We start from the raw sequence: 22,466 nt of genomic DNA, 5'->3' as shown, positions 1-22,466 counted from the left end.
GGTACTTGCATTATGATGTGCTCTATTTATGCTAACCATGTTGGATTTTATGGTTTTCTCTTAATATTTAAAACAATGTAAAACTATTTTTGAAATGCCCTTCATAATAAAAATAAAATTGAGTTAAATATATTTTTCATTACAGTATTTTCACGCAAAATCGATTTTCAACATAATCCAAAATTTTAGACCTCCTCTATACTCATTCTAAAGAAACTATTGGAATGACTATTTACATATTGTTTTTACGTGAGAAATGAATTTCATCGTGAATTATATTATAATATTTATGTGAGTGATGAATCAACATGAAATCTGTTTGTCACTTAAAAAAAAACTTAATAGTTTTTTTACTACAAGTCTCGAGGAGGTCTAAAGTTTGGACTGAGACGGTTTGGGTACATTCAAAATATAGTCTTACATCGCTTAGAATTCGAGCTGAGAATTCGAGGTTAAGGGCAGTTTAAATACATCTTCCTCCTTAACCTGCCGAGATGTTTTTTAAGGATAAAACCGTGACGAAACACTGACCTCCAAAACGAACAATATCTCGGATATGATCATTGAACTTAGCGATGTTATCTCTAGAATTTAAAATCGAAACAGAAAGAAAAAACTAATTTTGCATTAAGATATTTAACCTAATAAAAATCCTAAGTAATAAGTATGAGGAGAGGATGGAATCTAGGAAGTGAAGTGTTGAAATAAAGAAAAGCATATAAAATTGAATAGGTGAAGTGTGTGGGCACATAACAGAAGGCAATGGTTTTGTGTCCCCATCTGATTAGTACCCAACAACTTCCTGTATGAAAGGCACCCCATTCATTAATTACCCTTCCATTATATATCTCAAATTATTGCCTTCACCATGCCCAAGTTCCTTTATTTGTAGAAAAGCCTCTAATTTCATACCATTTATTAGCTACCATAGAAAGTGGAAGAAACTTACACTCACAACACTTTTAAACAAGGTTATTATGCAATAATTACATGTTACCAATTGCAATAATGATACTCATGCAACCACACACATAGCTTATAGTATCATTTTTTTTTTACACTTTAGAATAGAGGGTAGGAATAAAATTATTCACCATATACACATTTAAGAAGTGTTGAGAACACTACTAAAAAAATCATCAAATAGAAATCAATTTCGAATTTTAGAGACTAAAAATATTTAGTTATTAGATACTATTTTAAAAACTAAAAAAATTATTAATTTCTAAATTAGTTTATATTATTGATAAATAGTTTTTAAATGGTATCTAATTAGCTATCAAGATTTTAACTACCAATTATTTATATTCTAAATTTGGTAGCAAAAAATTTGGTAGCTAATTAGATATAAATTTAGAAACTATGAATCAATAATAAAAACTAATTTAGATACCAATAATTTTTTAAGCTTTTAAAATAGTATCTAATTTATTCAATATAACAAATAATTATTTTTTATCTCTAAAATTAATTTCCATTTAATGATTTTTTTTATTGAAAGAAATAGTAGTACAATTTTTCTGAAATTATTGCTTAAAATCCACTGGGGTCTTGAATCCATTGAATTGACTAGTTATGTTGGTAGGGGATGAGACAAGGGCTTTGAATGAAAGAGGGTGGAAAAGATATAGATACATATATATTTTGGACCACTTTGAAACACAGAAGAACAGAAGAGAACAGTGACTTTTTTTGTTGTTAATTTTACTGGTTTTGAAGGAAAAGAAACAGCTGAAAAATTAAAGAATGGCGTTGGGGAACTAGGATCTATCAAGACTCTTGCATTAATTTGAAAGTTCCATTTTTGTGATTACATATTAATTAATTTCAACTAATGCAATGTCCCATTTATTTTTCAAATAAATCAAGTTCCCAGGTGTCAGCTGCTACTGAAATTGATCATGATATGATGAAGAGCAGAATAAAACTTTATAGCTACTCTTATCAGTGTTCATCTTCTTTTAACCTCGACTTTAAAGATACATCATTATCATGAATACACCAAAAAATTTATGACAACCAACCTACTTGTATATAAAATACTAATGTCTTGTAAAGTAGAACTGCGTCCTTTTCTTTTGTTTTGTTTTAAGGAGTGAATGGATTTCATGGAAAATAAAGAAAAAATGAGTTTGTTTGGATTAAAGAAAAAATAGATAAAAAATTGTTTGCAATGTGATGATTGTGATTGTTACACAAGATTAGTTGAATGAAATTGTAAGATTAAAATTTTATTTTATGGTTAAATTATTATTTTTTATTAAAAGTTCTCATGTTAGGTATTATTAAGTAATTTGACATTTAAGCTAGGCTGACACCTCAAATAACAACAATTATCTGCTATCACATAAAAAAATTATTAAAAGAAAAAAAAAAGGGAAGACTAGACCAAAAGTCATATGTTAACAAGAGCGATACATAAATAGACAATATTTATTCATAAAGAATTCTAAGAACAAATTAAATGAAAGTCTATTATACCAATGAAATGATTCTCTATTAATAAATTCTAAATTAACCAACTTATCAACACACAAATTTTTTCACAATAATTAAGACAAGTATTCCATCGACGATGGAACATTAGTCCTAACGGTAAATGCAATACAAACTAAAGCAGAATCACATTCAAACCATACATTAGTAAATTTCATCTCCTAAGCTTTTTCCGTAGCACAAATAAATCAATAAAACACAACAAACATAGTTGAACATCAAGAAAAGCAGAAAAACCACCGATGAACTCCCCTATAGAAAAATACTATAATTAAAATTAATTGAAAATAAAGAATAATTAGTTATTTGTATTCTTGTTATGATGTGTGAATTCAATAGAAAAAAAAAACAAATTATTTGATATTACATATACATACAAAATGGTTGAAAATAGATTTTGTTAATTTTTTTTTAATATTGTAAAAGATTTAAAAAGTCGATTGAAAAATTTATTTTATTAATATCGTATGTGTCTATATATATATAAATTACGTTATATATCCAATTTATTACTTATCTTATATATATAACTTTTGATAATTGATTATATTATAACTGATTATTGATTATATTATATATATATATATATATATATCGTATTGTTTTCAATTTTTTTTTATTCTTTATGTGCGCTTTAATTGTGATTTTTTTTGAATTTTTTAATATATTAAACTACCATACTATTGTATGATGACAAACAATTTTTTTTTACATGAGTAATTTCACATTACAGATAGTATTAAAAAATGAAGGTAATTTCGTTTTTCTTTGTTTTTTCACACTCATAGAAGAAGCAATAAAAGTTATTTTTCCAGATTTTTGGAGTTTTATTTTTGTAGAAATGAGTTAAGCAGAAAGAAAGACACGAGGTGATATGAGAATCTTTAGATTGATAAAATTATGAAAATCTGACAATGAAAAATAATAGAAATTTGGAAGAAAATGTAGAATTATGAGATATCACTGTTGACTGATTGTCCTATTGTGATATGAGGTCCCAAGATCGGATTCGTGCGTTGGGGTACAAGAGTTGTCCTGTGGGAATAAGATAGCATACCCTTCTTTAGAGAGAGAGATGCTTTCTACCCTCTCCCATCCCATTCCCATCAAATCACCTCAACCACTTTTAGGGACTTACAATGCTACAAAATATAAGAGGATAACCTATTTTAAAAATATAAATTCAATATTTCTCCACACATCAAATATTTTTTTTATCATCAATAAATAACAAATTAAATATGAAATCATAACATCAATTCTAGAACTATCCAACAAAATTACATCACTTAATCAACCTCATATAAACCAATGGATCAAGACATCGGTCAGAGTAGGAAAAAAAACTAAAATGTGACTTAGAAGTAACTCAAGATTACGTTTTTAATTGAATTATATAAAATATTTCTAAACAATCAACCACCCTCCTTTGAAAATGACATTATTTTGTGCTTCCAAATCTCGCTAACTACTGTGATCTAAATTGCTCTCCCCAAACATCATTAATAGAATCAGAGACGTTACACAACCTAAACTGAAAAAAATTTAACAGTGGATCATTGTGACTCACTGACATTACACCAAGCCAAACAATGACTCCATACGATCCAAATAATTATGCATTAAAAAAACAGATGATGACAAGTCTCTTCCTCTATCCCATAAAGACTACACAAAAGACTTTCAACCACAACCTCGTGCCTTTACATAATACAACCACACCAATATGTTTTCTCAAACATATAAGTAAACAGTTTTTTTTATGAGAGTGAATTTTTTTCCCTAAAAAAGTGTTGGTTCTTTAGAAAATTATGGATGAAAGAAATCATATCAATGTGATACGATTTTATTATGAAAAAATCATATTAAAATTCACACGAAATTTGACGTATTAAGATGAAATTGTGTCGATATGACATAATTTTAGTTTAAACTAGTTAAACCGAAGTGCAGGCATAATTATACATATTGATTACACAGTGCAGTGATACTTTTTGAATGAAATGGCATTGGTGAGACACAAGATTTATTGGTAGTATAGACTTAGAAATATGAAACTACTGTATTATTAGTTATATATGAAACTTTTATGTTTTTATTATTGTTCATCTGCAGTTTGGTATTGTCCAACTGTGAAAATAAAAGAGGCCTTGAATTTTAAATGTATAAGAATTGAAACACTTCTAAAATGTTTCTCTTTATTTAATTTATTTATTGTTGAAAAAAAAAAACTGAAATCCTAACACCTTAACACGACTTTTTTTTTCACAATAAAATTGTGTTGCATTAATAAATTTTTTTATATCTGTAATTTTTTCTAAAACAACCTTATTTTGATAAAAAAAAGAACAAAAGTTGCCTTCCTTTTATAAAAATTCCTCCCAATTATAAACTATCATAGTGAGATGATTGGAGTTTATTTGGGGAGGTCCGAAGGATGGAAGAAAGTTGTGGAGGGTGAGGTGGTGAAAGGGTTAGTGCTATGCAAATTTAATATTATTTATTAGGCTTAAATACTTTTATATTTTTTTATTTTGTATATATAAAATTACCAAAAATAAGGATGTCATTCAAATATCCTATTTTTGTGTCCTATTGTTGTATTAGTTACACTTTATTGCCACTCCTAGTGGCTAGTACTTCATTAGGTTAAGGCATTATAAGATTGATGATTAATTATTATAATTAGAGTCAAATAGTGTTAGAATAAAAAATTAAGCAGTGATAGTGTAAAGGGTGATTATTTTATTTTCTTTTTCATTAGGGTTTTGAAGTCAAACTCTTTCAACAGATTCTATGCTGAGATGCGATTTATGAGCCACCTTTTAGTTAACAACTATTAATGACAACTAATATCTGTCACTAATACTTTCAGCCACAGTTTTATCTGTTGCATCTAATTATGATTTATGGGTGTTTTGTTGGAAATTGAAGCAAACCACTGAAGCACTTGCAACCATATGCAGAGGCATGTGACCATGGAATCCAAGTTAGTCTTTTCCTTGGAAAACAAATTAAACATTGGTCTTAAATCTAAATCATGATAGACATTAGAATTGGATTTATGATAAATAATTATTAGTTGAGTTGTTGAATTTTCTATCACTAGCTAGTTAGGATTGACACCAAAAAAAATATTTTTAGTATTATATTTAGTATTTTCGACAATTTTAATTTTTATTATAGATTCGTTTTCTGTGATTTGTCCTTTTTTTTAAAAAAGAGTCAGTGTAGTGTTGCTAATAAGTTATCAGTGATTTTGAATAATTAATTTTTTGATTCTTTCAATCTTATTATTTTCAGGACTTTTCTAGACTTTTCTAAATCTTTGTTACTTTAAAAAATAACTAAACGATAAAAAATGAAAATAAGAGAAAACAAGGATAGATGAACTTGCAGAGATAAAAATGATAGGGTTTGGAATGCCTCTTTCAAAAATGTGTGAAAATATATTAAAAAAAAACATTGCTCTCCAAAAAAAAACTTAAAAATAAAGAAAAAAAAAAATCTTACGATTTATTAAAAAATCACAAAAAATATCAGGAATTTTCTAACCCTTAATAAAAAAAAGTCCCTCTTAAAATAAAACAATTGTGTATATTTGTGTAGTGAGTATATTAGATTTCATGGTATTAATCACGTCATCAGAATCCTCCAAAAAAAGCTGATAAAGTTACATGAAAAATAGTGCACCCTTTCACATCTTATCATATACAGAAAACTAGATCAAATGATAAGACCATAATTGTTTTTTTGGTTGATGAGCATGTTGGAACATCATATCTTAAACAGGTTAAATACATAATAAATTGTAAAAAAATAAAATATTTTGAGATGTTTTATTTAGAGAAAACGTTAATTTTTCTATTAAGCAAACCAGTCATAGTCTTAACTATGTTGTAATTCCCAAATAATTCCTTTATTAATTAGAGTCAACTTTTGGATAAAAGAGCTTGTGTGAAACGAAAAGGAATAGCATCATCTTAATAAAAATGTGTTTTTATAACCTAATTGGGTCAAAATGCATCAACCATAGCTGTTTGACATGCAGTGCAACACAGAGTTTCCCATTAAAAAAATTGTTAGCACAAGATGCACATGAATGACCAGTTAAAACAAAGTTCCATTATGCACGAATTGATTGGATGATTAATTATTTCTTAGATACGCTAAGAAAGGCACCAAGAACATAATAAAATAGTCACCAAAAGAATATCCACCACCCATAAGGCTATAAAAACAAAAAAATCCCACAAATTTTTTATTTTTATCTAAAAAAAATAAATAAAATAAAAAGAGTTAGTTCAGGGATATTTCAACTCTCATACAAAAAATGGTCCGAACGAACCTACTCAACATTATCAGACTCTACAAAACAACAAACCAATCCTCAAGGATATACATGAAAATAAAGGATAGGCGACATTAAAAGGATTCAGTAACCCTCATAAAATTCAATCAAGACTCTTATACCCAATCTTCAGTCAAAAAAGAGCAAAACACAATACATACACATAACAATCCCTAGTAAGTTTGTTCCGTACTCTATTGCTACTAATTTTATCTATAAGTGGCCAACTAAATAATACTTTAATTTTAATCAATTATACGTGTTGGAGATCTCAGATTGATTAGAGATAATAACAAAATTATAATATATAATAATACGTACAAATCTCATTTTATAAGTGAGTTTGATAAGATTGAGTTAAACTTAAAGTTTACCAATAAATATGATACCAGAATGATTTAAAGTCTATCATAACAAGAGTTTATTAGATTTATCGGACCATACAGTATCCTATCACCCACAAATATATAGTTTAACATATTATCTTTTGTAATACTTTATGAGTCATAAGAAAGGAAGTAAAATATAGTACTAGCTAGAAGCCAAGGGTGGTAAGCAAAAACAATGGGTCCTTTTGGCTTGATATCTTACAGCTATTTGATGGGGTCACATGAACATACACCATTTTTGAAATGAGTTCCTTTGTTGGTGGGGAAAACAATCTTGCCATGCTCAAACAGGTGTAAGAAAAATGGTTTAAGGCTACTTCTCAATTATTGAAGCAAAAGTCACTATTTGTAATTGAGTGCACCTACCCTTCGTTTTCTTCCAATAATGTCGTGTTAGACGTGAGAGCAGTGTCCACAAAAATTGTTTAAACCACTTTTGGCAGCTATGTTTAATGATGTGCCAAAAATGAGATTCAAATAGGGTTTTTGAAAACATTATTAGGGTTTTTTTCTCTCTCAATCTTTTGTATTATTTCGCATTTCTTTCTCTCTGAATTGTTGTATAAATTTACTATATGGATATATAGTTTCCCTTTTTATGAAGGTGAACAATAAATGTGCCCTTTAAGGTTGAAGTTTAAGAAGAAAAAAAACTCCTAGGGCTATGGCTGAATACCTTTCATCAATTCATATAGTTTTAAATTTTCAGGGTTACCAAAACTTACCATATTCACAATATTCATTCGCACAAAGATTCTACCAGTAGACCACCACATCATAAATTGCAATTATATTTATTGTGGTGAATAGTAGGTGAAAATTGATCAAAGTATTACCAAAAGAAGTGGCAAGTGCTATTTACTTTTTTGACACCAATATGGAATTTTTTAATTTTCTTTCCTTTTTCGTAGCTCAAAGAAAATAGTGTTATTTGATCAGGGAATTCACGTTACGAGCGCAGCGTTTGGTACCGTTGTTTAAAAGTCGAGTTCAAAAATAATTTATATATTTTTAATTTTTTTAATTTATGAAACGTTTTTAAAGATAAAATCGTGATCGATCTTCAAAACAGATAATATTTCAGATGCGATGATTGACTCCAATGATGTATTTGAATATTTTCATTTTGTACAAAAGTCTTCCTGATTAATAGTTTCACTAATCAATTGAGACTATTAAAGTAATTTTTCATTCTTTAATAAAGGATTTTTTTTAAAACATAAATAAAATTACATTTTCGTGAATATGTTTAAGATCCATTTATCTGAAGATGTTTTCATTTAATGGTATAACATTTGAACATAATTTCATCGTGTGCTTAACCACAAGTAACATACACACATGCTGGTCTTAGACTAAGCCTAAATATTTCTTAGAGGCCACTTTTGCCCAATAGATTTAACTGGTGTGAACACAATATTAAGTAATTTTGCATAAATTAAGGGAATGCCTCTCTTCTAAGTTATGTTGGAGAAAACAAGGAAGAGATTCTTCTATTAAGGTTACATTTTCTTCTTCTTTTTTTCTTGTTGAAAGTTATGTTTTATAGTATTTCCCGAATCAAAAGTGCTTGTCGAGTGGTATTGTGTGATTTAGATTGGGATACTTATAATTCTTAACCATAAATTCATATTCATATTATAATGGCTATTTAAATTTAAATTAGAATGACTATCTAAATTAAATTCATGACCAACACAAGGGTTGATATTACACATAATGTGTATCACTTAAGTCAATTTTTATCAAAAAATCTTTTCTATTGTTGATAGTGATATAATGACACTAATGGGTCGGGATGTACAAATACAAGAAGATTTGTAAGTGCCTACATTGTTTATCTTGGTCATCCACCCATTTTCTAAAACTCATAGAAACAACCTATTATATATAGAAGTTCATCTAAAGCTAAGTATAAGGCTCTTTTGTCTCATCAACTTGTAAAATCCAATGACTCACCTACTTTGATGCAAGATTCTAAAATGCATCACACACAACAATCTCTCTTGTACAGTGACAACTACCATTTAATTTTCCGTTAACACACCAAGCATATAGAAATTGATTGTCACATTATCAGAGAAAAACTTCATAAAGGGGTTATCAAACTCTTGCCTGTTTGTTCAAGTCTTCAACAAACCCACATATTGACCAAAGCTCTGCTTCCTTCGATGTCTCATAATCTTTGTTCCAATTTGGGAAGACTCAATATTTACTCTAACTTGAGGGGGCTCTCAAAATTCTTGTAGACGGTCTATTATCTTATATCAAATAGACGATCTAATATTTGTTGTTAGATAGAAGGTCTAGTGTATACTAGATAGATCGTCTAGTCCGTATTTCATATGTTGACCATCTAGTATGTTTTAGATTAGATCGTCTGACATGAAGTTCGTGTATAGACAATCTACACTTGGTTTTTAGTGTGTTTCAGGATAAGGAATATAGTGAGTTGATCGTCTAGCATGTAGATTGTCTATACCTAATTTTTCTTTTATTTTCTAGTTTGGTGGTTATTAGTTTTTTGGTAGCTACATGTCTTCTATGTGTGTGAGTTTCACACACAAAAGGTCATAAACTGTAAAAAAATTGTGTTAGGTTTAAAACCAAGAAAGATTCCAACTTTAGCTTGATGATCAACTGAGCAATTATAGTGGATACATAGCAAAGGCATCAAAACATTTTATATTTTTGAGTTATGTCAAACATTTTATCATACAACCTTTCAAAAGAAGAATCATTCTTGAGAAAAGGAGTGGGGATGCAATTTATAAGGTGCACAACAAAATTCACAACACAATTCCATAATTTCATAGATAGTTTTAACTAAAAAATTAAAGATTGGGCAGTGTTTAAGATATGTTGATGTTTCCTTTCCGGTATCTCTTTTTCTCAGGATTTTCGGTACAACTAGTTTAATGTGTTATTCCTTAATAATTAAAGTAGTTTTTTTTATATCAAACTCCATACCATTGTCTCATCGTGTAGTCTTGATAATTTTGCAAAAATGTGTTTTAACAAAAGCAATGAAATTAACTTAGTGTTTGAGGATTTCAACTTTATTTTTCATGAGATATCACTACAAAAAAAATATTAAATAGAAACTAATTTTATAGACAAAAAATAATTAATTACTATATTGAATAAGTTAAATACTATTTTATAAACTAAAAATATTATTAGTATCTAAAATAATTTCTATCAAAGCAACTGAAGTGGAGTCTACCTCATTTTCTTGTAGTGTTGATACTTCAATTTAAGAATTACACGAGTTTCATACTTTTACTACTATTTTACATAAAAAGAATATAATTGACTAGTAATTTCTTCTACAACTTCTTACATGAGACACCTACTTTTGGTGGAATTGACACCTTTTTTTTATCTATATAGAAACTCTCATGTTAGGCATCAATATGAAACTTGACATCTCAGCTAGACATACATCTCAAGTAACAACAATCTTCTGTTACCACATGAAAAAAGTATTATTAAAAAAAAATAAAAATAAATTAAGTTATTCATTTAATATATTATACATGATTACTTCATAATCTCATATTTTCTACTAAAATTTGATAAAATAATACAATAATTACTTTAGTTTAATAAGTTTCACTCATAATCTTATCGTCTTTAACAAATTCTTAACAATAATAGAAAAAAAGTTAAAGATTATTCTTCATATTTTTATGATTTTACAAGACATAACCGTGGTTCATTCAGAGTCATATATTGTTCCACATCACTCAGGAGTCGAGGTCAAGATGACGCCATTGTTCCAACCTCAAGTCCAAGAGATAGTTTCGCTAGGGTCGATCACCACATTCGAGATATTGTCCATTTTGGAAGTCAATGCCCCATCACGATTTTGTTCTTAAAAAACGTCTCAACGAGTTTAGGGAAAAAAGAGTATATAAACTACTCTTGGTCTCGACTCTTCTTAATCCATGTGGGACTGTATTTGCAATAAAATAATATATATACCTTTTGATTGCAAGTATGAGTGTTGCTTTATGATTGAAGCTTTGAATTTGTGTGTTTGACCATATTGTAAAGTCTAGACATGATAAGCATACATCCACACGCCTCACAACAATGCCATCAAAATAAACTGTCACTAGAAAGAGCTATTACAACCCCACAAGGCCACTAAAGTCAGGTGTATATATAAATGATGTAGAAAAAGGGGGAAAAGTACTCTGTTTTACTTTTTTTCTTTAGATTTCTTGGCATGATTTGCTTTATCAGAAAAACTATAAAACAAATAAACTAGGATATATACCATTTCTTATTATATAATTAAAAAAATCACATGTATCACATCTTTAAATTATTGCATCTAGAAGTAACTAGCGACCACAATATTAAGGCTAAAGTAACAATGAAAAATGGAATATACGTTAGCTCAAATAGTTCCATATAATAATGCAACAATATCTTTAGTCAAATAGTGATACCATTGTTAATTAAATTCCTGCTACCTGTTATATCTCTATTTATAATATATGATCTTCTTCCAATCATAACATCACATTAAATAATGAAATAGCCTTACAAGGATGGAATCAAACTTTAACTAGTTTTGTTACCAAATATTTTATGAGATGTTAAATATGTTTTTTTTTCATGTACTATATAACACGAAATTGATTTTTGTCTTTATTCAAATTTTAGACCATCCAAATATCTATAGTATATAAATTATTGGAATGAGTTCTTCTGGAATTGAAATAATTGTTAGTTTTTTTTCAAAATTCATTGTTGTTTTGATTACAGATAACTATTATAACTACTTCTAATGGGTTGATGAAGTGAAACCTCAAATTGAATCAATTTTACATACAAAATGACTTATTTCAATTATTTTCATACTACAAACACCTATATAATCTAAAGTTTAGATAAAAGACAAAAATCAATTTCTTATTAGTACATGGACAAAAAAATACATTTAACTATTTGAAAAAAAAACAATTAGTCATTACCAAAATTTGTAGAACTAGTTATCTTGCACCATTTTTTTTTAGAAAAATGTTAGTTTTGCCTTGCATTTTTTTCACACATCCATCATCCTCTCTATACACACATGTTTCTTTCTTAACAAGTAAAAAAGAATTAAAAAAAGTAGGGAGTTCACTTTCTTACTTTTTTACCTTATGTAGAAAGAAAATAAAAAATAAGAATGATTGGGGGTAAGAATTGAATTTGCAGTTCCTCCAAAAGCAAAAAAAAAATGAAGTTTGACGTTGTGTGTGTAGAACACCATCACTCATTGTAGCTCCATGAGTTGAATTTCCATTGGAAGCTTCATTCCCTTTGCAAATGCATTAAGAAAAATGAGTGGGTGCACTTAGTACATTAATCATTATTAGTTGTTTTATACGATGTAGACTTGTAATTTTGTTACCATCAAGAGGGTCATTTTCTCAAAACAGAAAAAACCAAAAACCATGAAAAGAGGAAGAATGAGCTGTAAAAAAATAGAAATAAAAATTCAATGGAGAATCTTCCTTTAACCTTTATTCTTGTCCTCTAAAAGCAGAACTATATAATGTAAGCTTAGAACAACTTTCTACACGTATCTTTCGCTTCATTTGCATCATCATCAAACCACAACACCAATCCCCTTCTACCATTGTATTCTATATGAATCTCATAACAAAACAAAAGGTTAGAAAAATATTTTTTTATTAAAATAAAACAATTTAAAAATTTTATTTGTTAAATCATAATTGTAAATTGATGTTTTTTAATTTATCATTGTTAAAATAACATCTTCTAACAACAAAGAGAATCATAAAAAGAAAAGAAAAAAGGGTGAGAGAAAGAAGAACAAACAAAGTAATTACAAACAGGAAACAATAAAAATTCATATACTATGGCCCTTGAAAGGAAAAATTGCCGAAGGGCCCATGTAGAAAGATTAAGTACTATGCAATTAAGGGAAAAAAAAAAGAAAAAAAAATACAAAAATAATAAAATAATAAAATTGTTGAAGCTAAAGTTCCTAATCGAGAATTATGAACTAAGTTCTCATATATTGTATCGATTTTGGCAGGTCAAGAGATATTATTCCATGTACATGAACCTGAAAAATCGTATTTTTTACCAAACACTTTAGAAAAAAAAAAACATGATTATGAACTAATCATACCACACACAAAAATATGAAGAAAAAAAAAACCATACTTCAATGGGTAGCATTGGTGTAACGATTTGGGTGAGTTCAAGGCCACAAGGAAAGAACCATGCTTTCTGAGTCTTGTTGCATTGAAACCATGTTCATGTCACCGATGAAGTACCCACCGTCATAAATGCCGTGACACCACGGGTGAGGATAGGGCCACCCTTCATCCGGGTCGAGGAACACGAACTCCGTATTCGGGTCGGGCGAGTCGAAGCTGGACCCCAGCGGCGGCAGCTCCACAATCTCGCCGAGGTCGTCCTCCGGTGCGGCGGCCGGCGAGAGGGGGCTCCGGGGAGGCGCCTCCATGGAGGCGGCCTTGGCGGCGGCGGCCTGAACGTCGCGGGGGGAGTTGGAGGCGGGGCGCGGCAGCGAGGCGGCGAGTTCGGGGAAGTTCAGGATGGCCGAGGAGCCCTTTATGGTGAGCGCCGCCACGTCGTGCGCACGCGCCGCCATCTCGGCGGTGGCGAAGGTGCCGAGCCAGATGCGGTTCTTCTTCCGCGGCTCGCGGATTTCCGACACCCATTTTCCCCACGTGCGCATTCTGACTCCTCTGTACACAGAATGCTTGTTGTCGTTACTATTGCCATTGTTGTCGTTGTTTCTACCTCGTTTCTTGGAAGTGGACGACGAGGATGATGGTGAAGAAGTGGAAGTGATGGTGTTTGTTGTGTCTGATTCCGAGGATGGTGCTGGGTCGACCATGTTTAAGGAATAGAACGTTCTTTGTTGTTGTTCTTGGCTTGATGTGTGTGTGTTTTTGGTGCTACGTCCCTGTGATAGTGACACAGTGTGATGAAAGTGTGAGAAGATGAAAATGAGTGAAGAGAGTTAGAGTGAAGGGGGGGTTTTAGTAGAAGGAGAGAAGAAGAGGGAAATTAATTGAGAAGAGAAAAGAAAACGTGGGGGGTTATGTACGTAAACAAGGACCCTCTAGAGACCCACACGAATGGCTCTCCTTCCAAAACCCCATTTTCAAACAACCTTTCTAATCTATGCAAACATATTCATACATATGTTACTTCAAAAATTAAGATTTCTTATGTCATTTTTATAGTTAATTTGTTTGGAGGTGGCGAAGCATGGAGGAAGGTGACAAGCCTCATGAATACCTCACACACAGCCTGGCACAGGTGTTGCAGACTCCTTTCTCCACATTTTTCATGGCATGCCATGCCATCCCCTCATATTTTTTTTTTTATCAATAATCTCTTCTTTCTCTCTCAAGTCTACCAAATGTTATTATTATCGGATTCAAATCACGAGAACGAATACTTTTTTTTTCTCGGTCGATCGGTCTTTTATTATTTCTTTTCTTCTCGAAACTTGCTCTCTTTTCATTCTTCTCCTTTGTTTCTGTAAACTTCAAACTCAGATAATATTTGCAAAAATACACTTTGACGCTCAAGTGAGATCTCGGTATTTGATACTATTAATACCAAATTATGACGTACCTAAATCTCGAAATCAGTACTTATTTATATGATTATTATTGACTCTTTGTTATTCGATCGAATTAAGACTTTAGATCATGATTGAAAGTGTATTACATAATGTTTGATCACTACTTAATTTTGTTAATCATCTGTTTAGGCCTATAATAAATTTGATCGTGTCGATCGGTTATAACCGAATTCTGAGACTTTTAACTGTCAGACCCAACCAATACAGTTATTTTCACAATTAGACGATGAAAAGATATCAATACAATCATTTATATAGTGAAAAAATATCAGTTTAAAACTATAATATGAAATAATGTAATTCATTTTACTTTGTTGTGTTATAATCTAGTGCAAAATGTCAACATGTAAGTATAATATTGTTTCTCTTTTACCAGAAGCAGAGAAGCAGATAAAAGGGATAATAAAACTCACTCTAGGAAAAATCAATGTGAAATATTAGTTTTGAGTTATGTTGTTTTGTTTCCCTTTTCACCTATCACCCTTTTGCCTATATAGGGATACTGTTATTGTCCCATTCAATCTTTTTTTTTCTTCTGGCTACTACTACTACCAAACACTATCACCAACATCACTAACATGCACTCATGGCTTCTACTTCTTTCAACACATTATTAAACGAAAACGTTCCTATGTAGTCACTTCTTTTGTCCCCTTCTCAGAGAAAGAAGAAAACATTTCCTACCATTCGTGTGCTATGGTGGATGAATTAGATTAAGAGTGTAGAAGTGATTACAATTATGAGCTATGTCGGTGACATTATTGTTCATTGTATATTCAAGCTTTGTACCAAAAGGGTGGGGTTATGGAGTGTTTTTCTCATTAGGGTTCATACAAGTTGAAAGTAAATTTAGAGTTTAAATTTATTCATGTATATTCCTCTTTTGTTCATGAATGTCTTGGAAGCTTAAAAATGTCATTTTAGAAAGTCACAAAAAACAAGGTTAATGTTTACATTTTAAATCCACTTATTCACTTGTAGCATATTTTTGCATAAACACAAATTAAATTTACATTATTGTGAGAATTAAAAACCTATAACTCACTCTTAGAAGATAATTAGTCTATTTTATTATTATATGAATTTTGCAGATTTTATTCAAGATCTTAATCGTCTAAAAAAACATTATTAAATGAAAGGGATCAAATTTTATTTGAAGTGGTTAAAAGAGATCCACTTTTTTCACTCTTATTTTGCATTAGTAAAATACAAATATTAGTAATACATCTTCATGGAGTTTTTTTTAACTCACTTATCATTATTAGTTGAAATTTGTCAAAAATTTATAAAATTTCACTAATTCTACTTCTTGTTTTGAAGTTATTCCAATTGAACAAAAGGTTAAAGACGGAAACTTAAAGAGTAATTAAGCACAAAGTATAATTCTATGCTTAAAAGTATGCTTTTATCTATTAAGGTTAATTTTTTTTATTTTTACAAATATGCTGAGTTAAAAATAAAGAAAATGGTTATATTTTATTGATAGATCATGTTAAATTTTATAATAAACTTGTTTGTGATATTTTATTTCACCACAAAATTATACTTTTAAAAAAAATCATTAAATTCACTTTTTAAAATTAGAATTTTACATGTACATTCAATAACACATTCTATTTCAAAATACTCAGAATATTTAATTTTTATAATAAAACTGAACGTAGATATTTATACTTGTATATATGGACCCAGCAATAATAGTCGTCCTTCAAATTTAGTTTTATATTAGCCAAAATCCAATATAATAATATTATTTTAAAAAATGAATAAACTAGAAGTCTCCTCAAGAAGGTTACTTCGGAGAAGAAGAGACGTGTACTAATTTAGGTACACAAAAATTTGTATTGCAGTATAAAAAAAAATAAAAAAAAATGGTAAGAAAAAGCTAAAGAATATTATTTGGAACAATTGCATTTTATGGTGCATTACCAAAGCTTTAAAAACCTTTTTATAGTTATCATTTTAACATGATTTGACTATATATATTAAAAAAATATTTTAATCACAAATGTAACACTTGACATTTTAATACAATTGTTGTTATTAAGAAATAAATTTTAATTTTAGTTTAATTTTATAAAATTGATTCTCCAATATACCTTTTCATGATGAGATTATTAATTCGTATAGTCCGATAATAACCTAAGATCGAGTGACCTGCTAAATCCAACAAATAATTATTAGGATATATTATAAATTACTCTGAAACCATATTAAGAAGTAAACTTTAAATCTAATCCAATCTTATAAAACTGGCTTAAAATGTGAAGTTTGCATTCACTTATATAAACTATGAAATTATGAAATGTCATAATTTTTATTCGATGATCTCCAATAATAATTCTTGCCATAATTATGATGAATATGTAATTATTTTAAGCAAATATACGAATAAAAAAAAATATATACTAAATATATGTTCTCAAAGAAAACTATATAATACAAACTAATATAACTGAATTCTAAATAGAGGAATAATGTTAATTAATCCTTAAAAAAAGAAAAAGAAGTGTATTTGCATTTTTAAAAAGGATGAAAAAAAGAAGTGAATTTGCATTCTTAAAAAGGATGAAGCTAACAAAAAAAACATTAAAGGAACATATATATATATATATATATATATATATATATATATATATATATGCAATAATAGATCAACAAATAGAATACATATTACAATACAACACCTCCAAATTATATTTAATATCAATCCTTCATTCATCATGACGATTATATTAATATATTCATTATATAAATCTTATCACTTTTAATTTGTATCAACTTTTATTTAATTTGTTTGAGTTTTAATTTTTATCTAGTTTGTATAAGTTCAATTTTTAGTTAGTTTATTTGCAAATTTGTGTGACTTTACATTATATTAATTATATTGATGCTCACAGATTTATTTAGTTTTTTATTATGTATTATAACTTTGCATGTATTGAAATAAAATAAAATATTGTGGATGTCATCGATGATTGAAAATCTCTTTTTTCATCAAGATAATATGTATAATGTTATGTTAATTTTGTAATTATTAATAAATATAAAATTTCATTTTATAAAAATAAATTAATTATTTATAATAGTGGCCGGAATTTTAATCAAATTTATCAGTTTTTATAAATAGTTTGCGACTAGATTAACGATTGAGATTTATAAATTTTTAAATGTATTCTTTTTAAAATTATGATGCTAACAATATTTTTTGTCAAGTCACACTTTTTTTTTTATTGGCACATTTAATCTACAATTATATTCTAGTTACAACAATTGAAAGGTAAATGACTGAAAAAATGTAATAGTTAAATAGATAATCTTCAAATTCATTACTAATTAACTCAGTAATTAGACTTTTAACAACAAATTTTATTTGATTGTTGATTCGTCACTAGTTTAAATACTAACCAAAATAGTATAAATAGTGATTAATTTTAATGTTTGTTAAATCTCTTTTCTTTTTGGTGACAGAAACCTTTAGAATTTAGTCCAAATAAAAATATGTTTATTAGGATGGAAAAGTTTTCTCCTCTTCTCCTACTAATTTTGGACAATAGTTAGAAATGACTTTCGGTTATAATTGAGGTTAAATTATACATTAGTTATAAATATACCTTTAAATGATTTTTATTTTTGGAATAAACAAAGTGTTATCGAACGAGATTAGAACTAAGAGAATGATCGTCCTTTTTCTCGGTCGGTCAGTCTATTCTTCATTCTTTCCTCTCGAATGAACTCCTTTTGCTCCTCCCACTTCTCCACTTCTCGTTTCCACGAACTCTAGACTCGGATGGTAACTGCTAAAGACACTCCAACGTTCAAGTAAGATTTAGGTTTTCGACACTCGACGCTATTAGTACTGAATAATGACATACCTGATTCTTGGAATTTGTGCCTATTTATATAATTATCATGGATCCTTTGTTATTAGGTTATTAAGGATTTGGATCGTGATTAAGAATGTATTACCTAATGTTTGATCACTGATTAGTCTCGTCAATCTTCTATTTGAACATAATGATTTTGGTCCTCTCGATCGGCTCCGACCAATACACAAAGTAATGATATTCTTAAATTTAATATGTTAACATTCTTATTGAAAAATAAAAAATATTATGAGTTTTTTTCATGAAAAAAAGTTACATAATTGAATCAGTCTTTATTTTATTTTTTAATATAATAGTGTTATATTTGAAAATAAAATAAAAAGATTCATCTATGTATTTTTCTTTAATTATTTTTAAACTCATTATTTAATTCTTTTTACTCAAATTATAGAGAATTTTGAAATTTTTGTCTATACTAAATGCATAAACCCTAACCAGTAAACAAAGTATTGATTTGAACAATACTTATCTTTTTTCTTTCAAAATTTTTTATTCAAATTTTACAGAGGAAAAGAAATTGATATAACAATAAACAATGTCAATTATGAAGCAATTGGCTTGTTGGAATATATTTTTTGACCTAACCTTATTACTGCATTGTATATGTTTGGAAGTGTATATGTTCCCAAATTTAATGTATCTTTGTTTCAGTCTCTAATGGAGAAAGCCTTAACGATGGAATATCTACTGCAGTACTTTTGTAGTTGGAAACCTATTAATGCATGTTCTTGTAACATTTTTTTTTCTAACTTATTATTTTAATTTATATTTTACTTTTAATGCATCTTCGAATATAGTTATTGGTTAATAGTACGTATCATGTAAATTCCACTGGCCCACTCTTTAATTGTCCTCATAATATAATATACATTTTCTATTTATTTACTGCTTCTTTAAGATCTTTATATAAAATATAATATTTTTTAATATTAATAAAATAATTGTGATTTTTTCGTTAAATATGTTTTTTTCTCTATATCGAAACCTACTGAAAAATTGTAATAAAAAAAATTATTAAAATATATTTTTATTAATATTTTTTTACTTAACAAACTTGTTCTCACATATAGGTTATTGTTCCGACTTTAAGTTTAAGAAAAAAACATCGATTAAGGTATTTTTTATTTTAGAAGTCGGTGTCTCATCATGATTTTGTCTTTAAAAAACGTCTCGGTGGGTAGACACCTCGGTGGGTAGGAAGAAGAAGAAGTATATAAAATGTTTTTGGTCTCGACTCCTGAGCGATGTCAGACTATATATATATATTTCGTTTAAAATTAAAATTAGTTTCATTAATATGATTTAAATTTTAAAAACATTTTAATTTAATTTTTTATTTTTATAACGAGGGAAAATTACCCCTTAACCTATTAATCCAACGTAAGGGAGCTGTTGGTTCAAATCTCTAAAGATAACTAACATATACAAAATCTTATAAAAAGTAATGTGATATTTTTTTTCAAGCACATAAATAAGGAACTTATAATAAAATAGTTATGCAAAAAGTGAAATGGGGTTTTCAAAAGAAAAACTATAACTATTTAAGATAACAAATAAAAATAAAATATATATGTGTTTAAAAGCTTCCTTTACGAAAGATGGAGGAGAATAAAATATAAATAAAATAAGAAATTGAATGTATAAAAGAAATAAAGCTTTAAAACATATGATGTTGATCATTAGCTATTAATAATTAAAAAAAATATTTAATAATAAAAAGTTGGACAGGAAATCAATTCTAGTTAAGATAGGTTCTAAATCTCTTTCATACCATGTTAAAAGTAAAATTTAAGTCTAACTTAACTTTATAAAATCATCGACTTATAAGGTAAAGTTTACACCTATTTATATATTATGAAAAATCCTTATGTTTAATCGACGTGAAATCTTCAACACAATATTTTAGAATGTTTTTGTATTTATATGGAGGATTTATGAAAGAGGTTGTTTTTCCATTTTTGGGCAGATTGATAAAATTTTTTGACAATATTATCTTGTTGATTAAATGAGATCCATAAACACTCAAATGTAAGGTTTATCTAACCTAACTTTTAGGTTAGAACACTTCAAATGTTTCATTTTAATTTCAATTCTAGATTGCTGATAAAAAAATATTGAAAAAGAACATTAAAAGAGAAAGTTAAAGACAAGGAATGAAAAAAAATATATCCTCCACTTTTTTTTCTTGGTTGAGGTATGAAGTGTGAAAATGATTAGTGGTTTGAAATTGAGTTGAGGTTGCAATGGGAGGAAGAGATAGGTAATGTACTAAGAAGGACCCAAACAATTTAATCTCATAAATGAGTGGAGCCATTTGGTTATTATGTTTCCTTTTCCTCTTAATTTGTTCTTGGTAGATGCCATTGCCATTCACATGCAACTCCACCATCTTCCGGGCCTCCCCTTAGTACAACCATATGCTACTAATACTCATGCCATTTCTTCCAACATCTTCTTTCAACTTTTACACAAAGGGAAACTTTCTTCACTCAAATTAATGCTCTCTTTATTTAGGGTCTTTTCTTCAAGAGTCAATTCTTCACAAATTAAAACATTTTGGTTAAACCTTTTCAAAATAATAACCACAACTTCAAAACAATATAATTCTTTTGGATGGAGAAATAAATAGAAACATTTGATAGTATGATGTTTCCTTCTAAATCATTAAATGTTTGGAGTAATTAGTTGTTAGTTAAAAGTTTATGAGTTTGTGAGGTTTTATCTTATTTTTTTTTAATGATTTACTAGTTAAATATATTTTTCGTTCTTTATTATTAAGCGAAATTGATTTTCGTTCTCAAAATCATTGTCAGTTTTTTTATGTTTCAAACATATATTTTCGTATGGATTAAGATGTTAAAATATTTCATTTTTACTCATCATTGACTTGAATGTTATAATATGCTGACGAAAAACATATTTAACCTTATTTTTACCAAATGATAAAAGTACTTTTACTTAATAAATAATAAAGTATTTTTATTTAAAATGATACAAAATTGTTATTCTTTTTTATATATATAGTGGTATAGATAAAATGCTTATCAAATTTATTAACGAACAATTTATGTAAGATAGTTGTTTAATTACTTTTAATAATTCTTGAAGTATTTTATATAGATAAGTTCTTGTTTCTACCCAATGTTAAACGGTTTTAGATCAAAAAAAGAAAAAGTTACGAACCTTCGAAAACTCAATTTAGGTATTAATGATTTATTTGATAGAGATAAAAATTGCATAGAAAAGGAAAAGAAAGGGAAAAATTGAAAAAAAATGAATAAAAGTAAAAATAGAACATAGTCAATTATAATAGCATATAAACAATGAATTATAATAAACTTTAAAAAGTACTTAATTTTAAATTCTCATTCAATTATCATCTATTTACACATTCATAATTTTTTCTCTTTTCATTCTCTGACGGAAGAAAACGACGAGTGTGTTTTTTTGGGGATGATGAAGATCTATAAACTATATTCTGAACTTCAATAATTGCGTACATATGAATTGGTGAATCGAATTGAATATTGTACAAGTATAAATGTTAATGTATCTGTTCCCTTTTTTTGCTTTAAATACAAATAGTTTATTCTTTCTCAACTATTCAAATATTTTATGCTTTATTTATTTGGTGGGTCGAAGGGGAAATATCACCTCAATAAATGGACTTCAGTTTTTCATTTATTTTTTTA

General features: G+C 28.2%; 1 protein-coding gene across 1 annotated transcript; it reads right to left on the bottom strand.

The window, feature by feature from the left end:
• Nucleotides 1-13,247: 13,247 nt before the first annotated feature.
• LOC137838119 (ethylene-responsive transcription factor TINY) lies at nt 13,248-14,451 on the bottom strand. Its single transcript, XM_090301890.1, has one exon. It carries the CDS (start codon nt 14,126-14,128, stop codon nt 13,466-13,468), a length of 663 nt encoding a protein of 220 aa, XP_090158016.1. The 5' UTR covers nt 14,129-14,451; the 3' UTR covers nt 13,248-13,465.
• Between the last annotated feature and the right edge of the window lie 8,015 nt (nt 14,452-22,466).

This window comes from Phaseolus vulgaris, chromosome 4 (assembly GCF_051622355.1).
Source record: "Phaseolus vulgaris cultivar YP4 chromosome 4, ASM5162235v1, whole genome shotgun sequence".
In the NCBI taxonomy this organism is placed as follows: Eukaryota; Viridiplantae; Streptophyta; class Magnoliopsida; order Fabales; family Fabaceae; genus Phaseolus; species Phaseolus vulgaris.
Note: the sequence above shows the minus strand (reverse complement) of the source record. Positions and strands in the feature narration are given on the sequence as shown.

Coding starts and splice junctions, on each gene's coding strand:
- LOC137838119 (XM_090301890.1), bottom strand. CDS start 14,128: ATGGTCGACCCAGCACCATCCTCGGAATCAGACACAACAAACACCATC.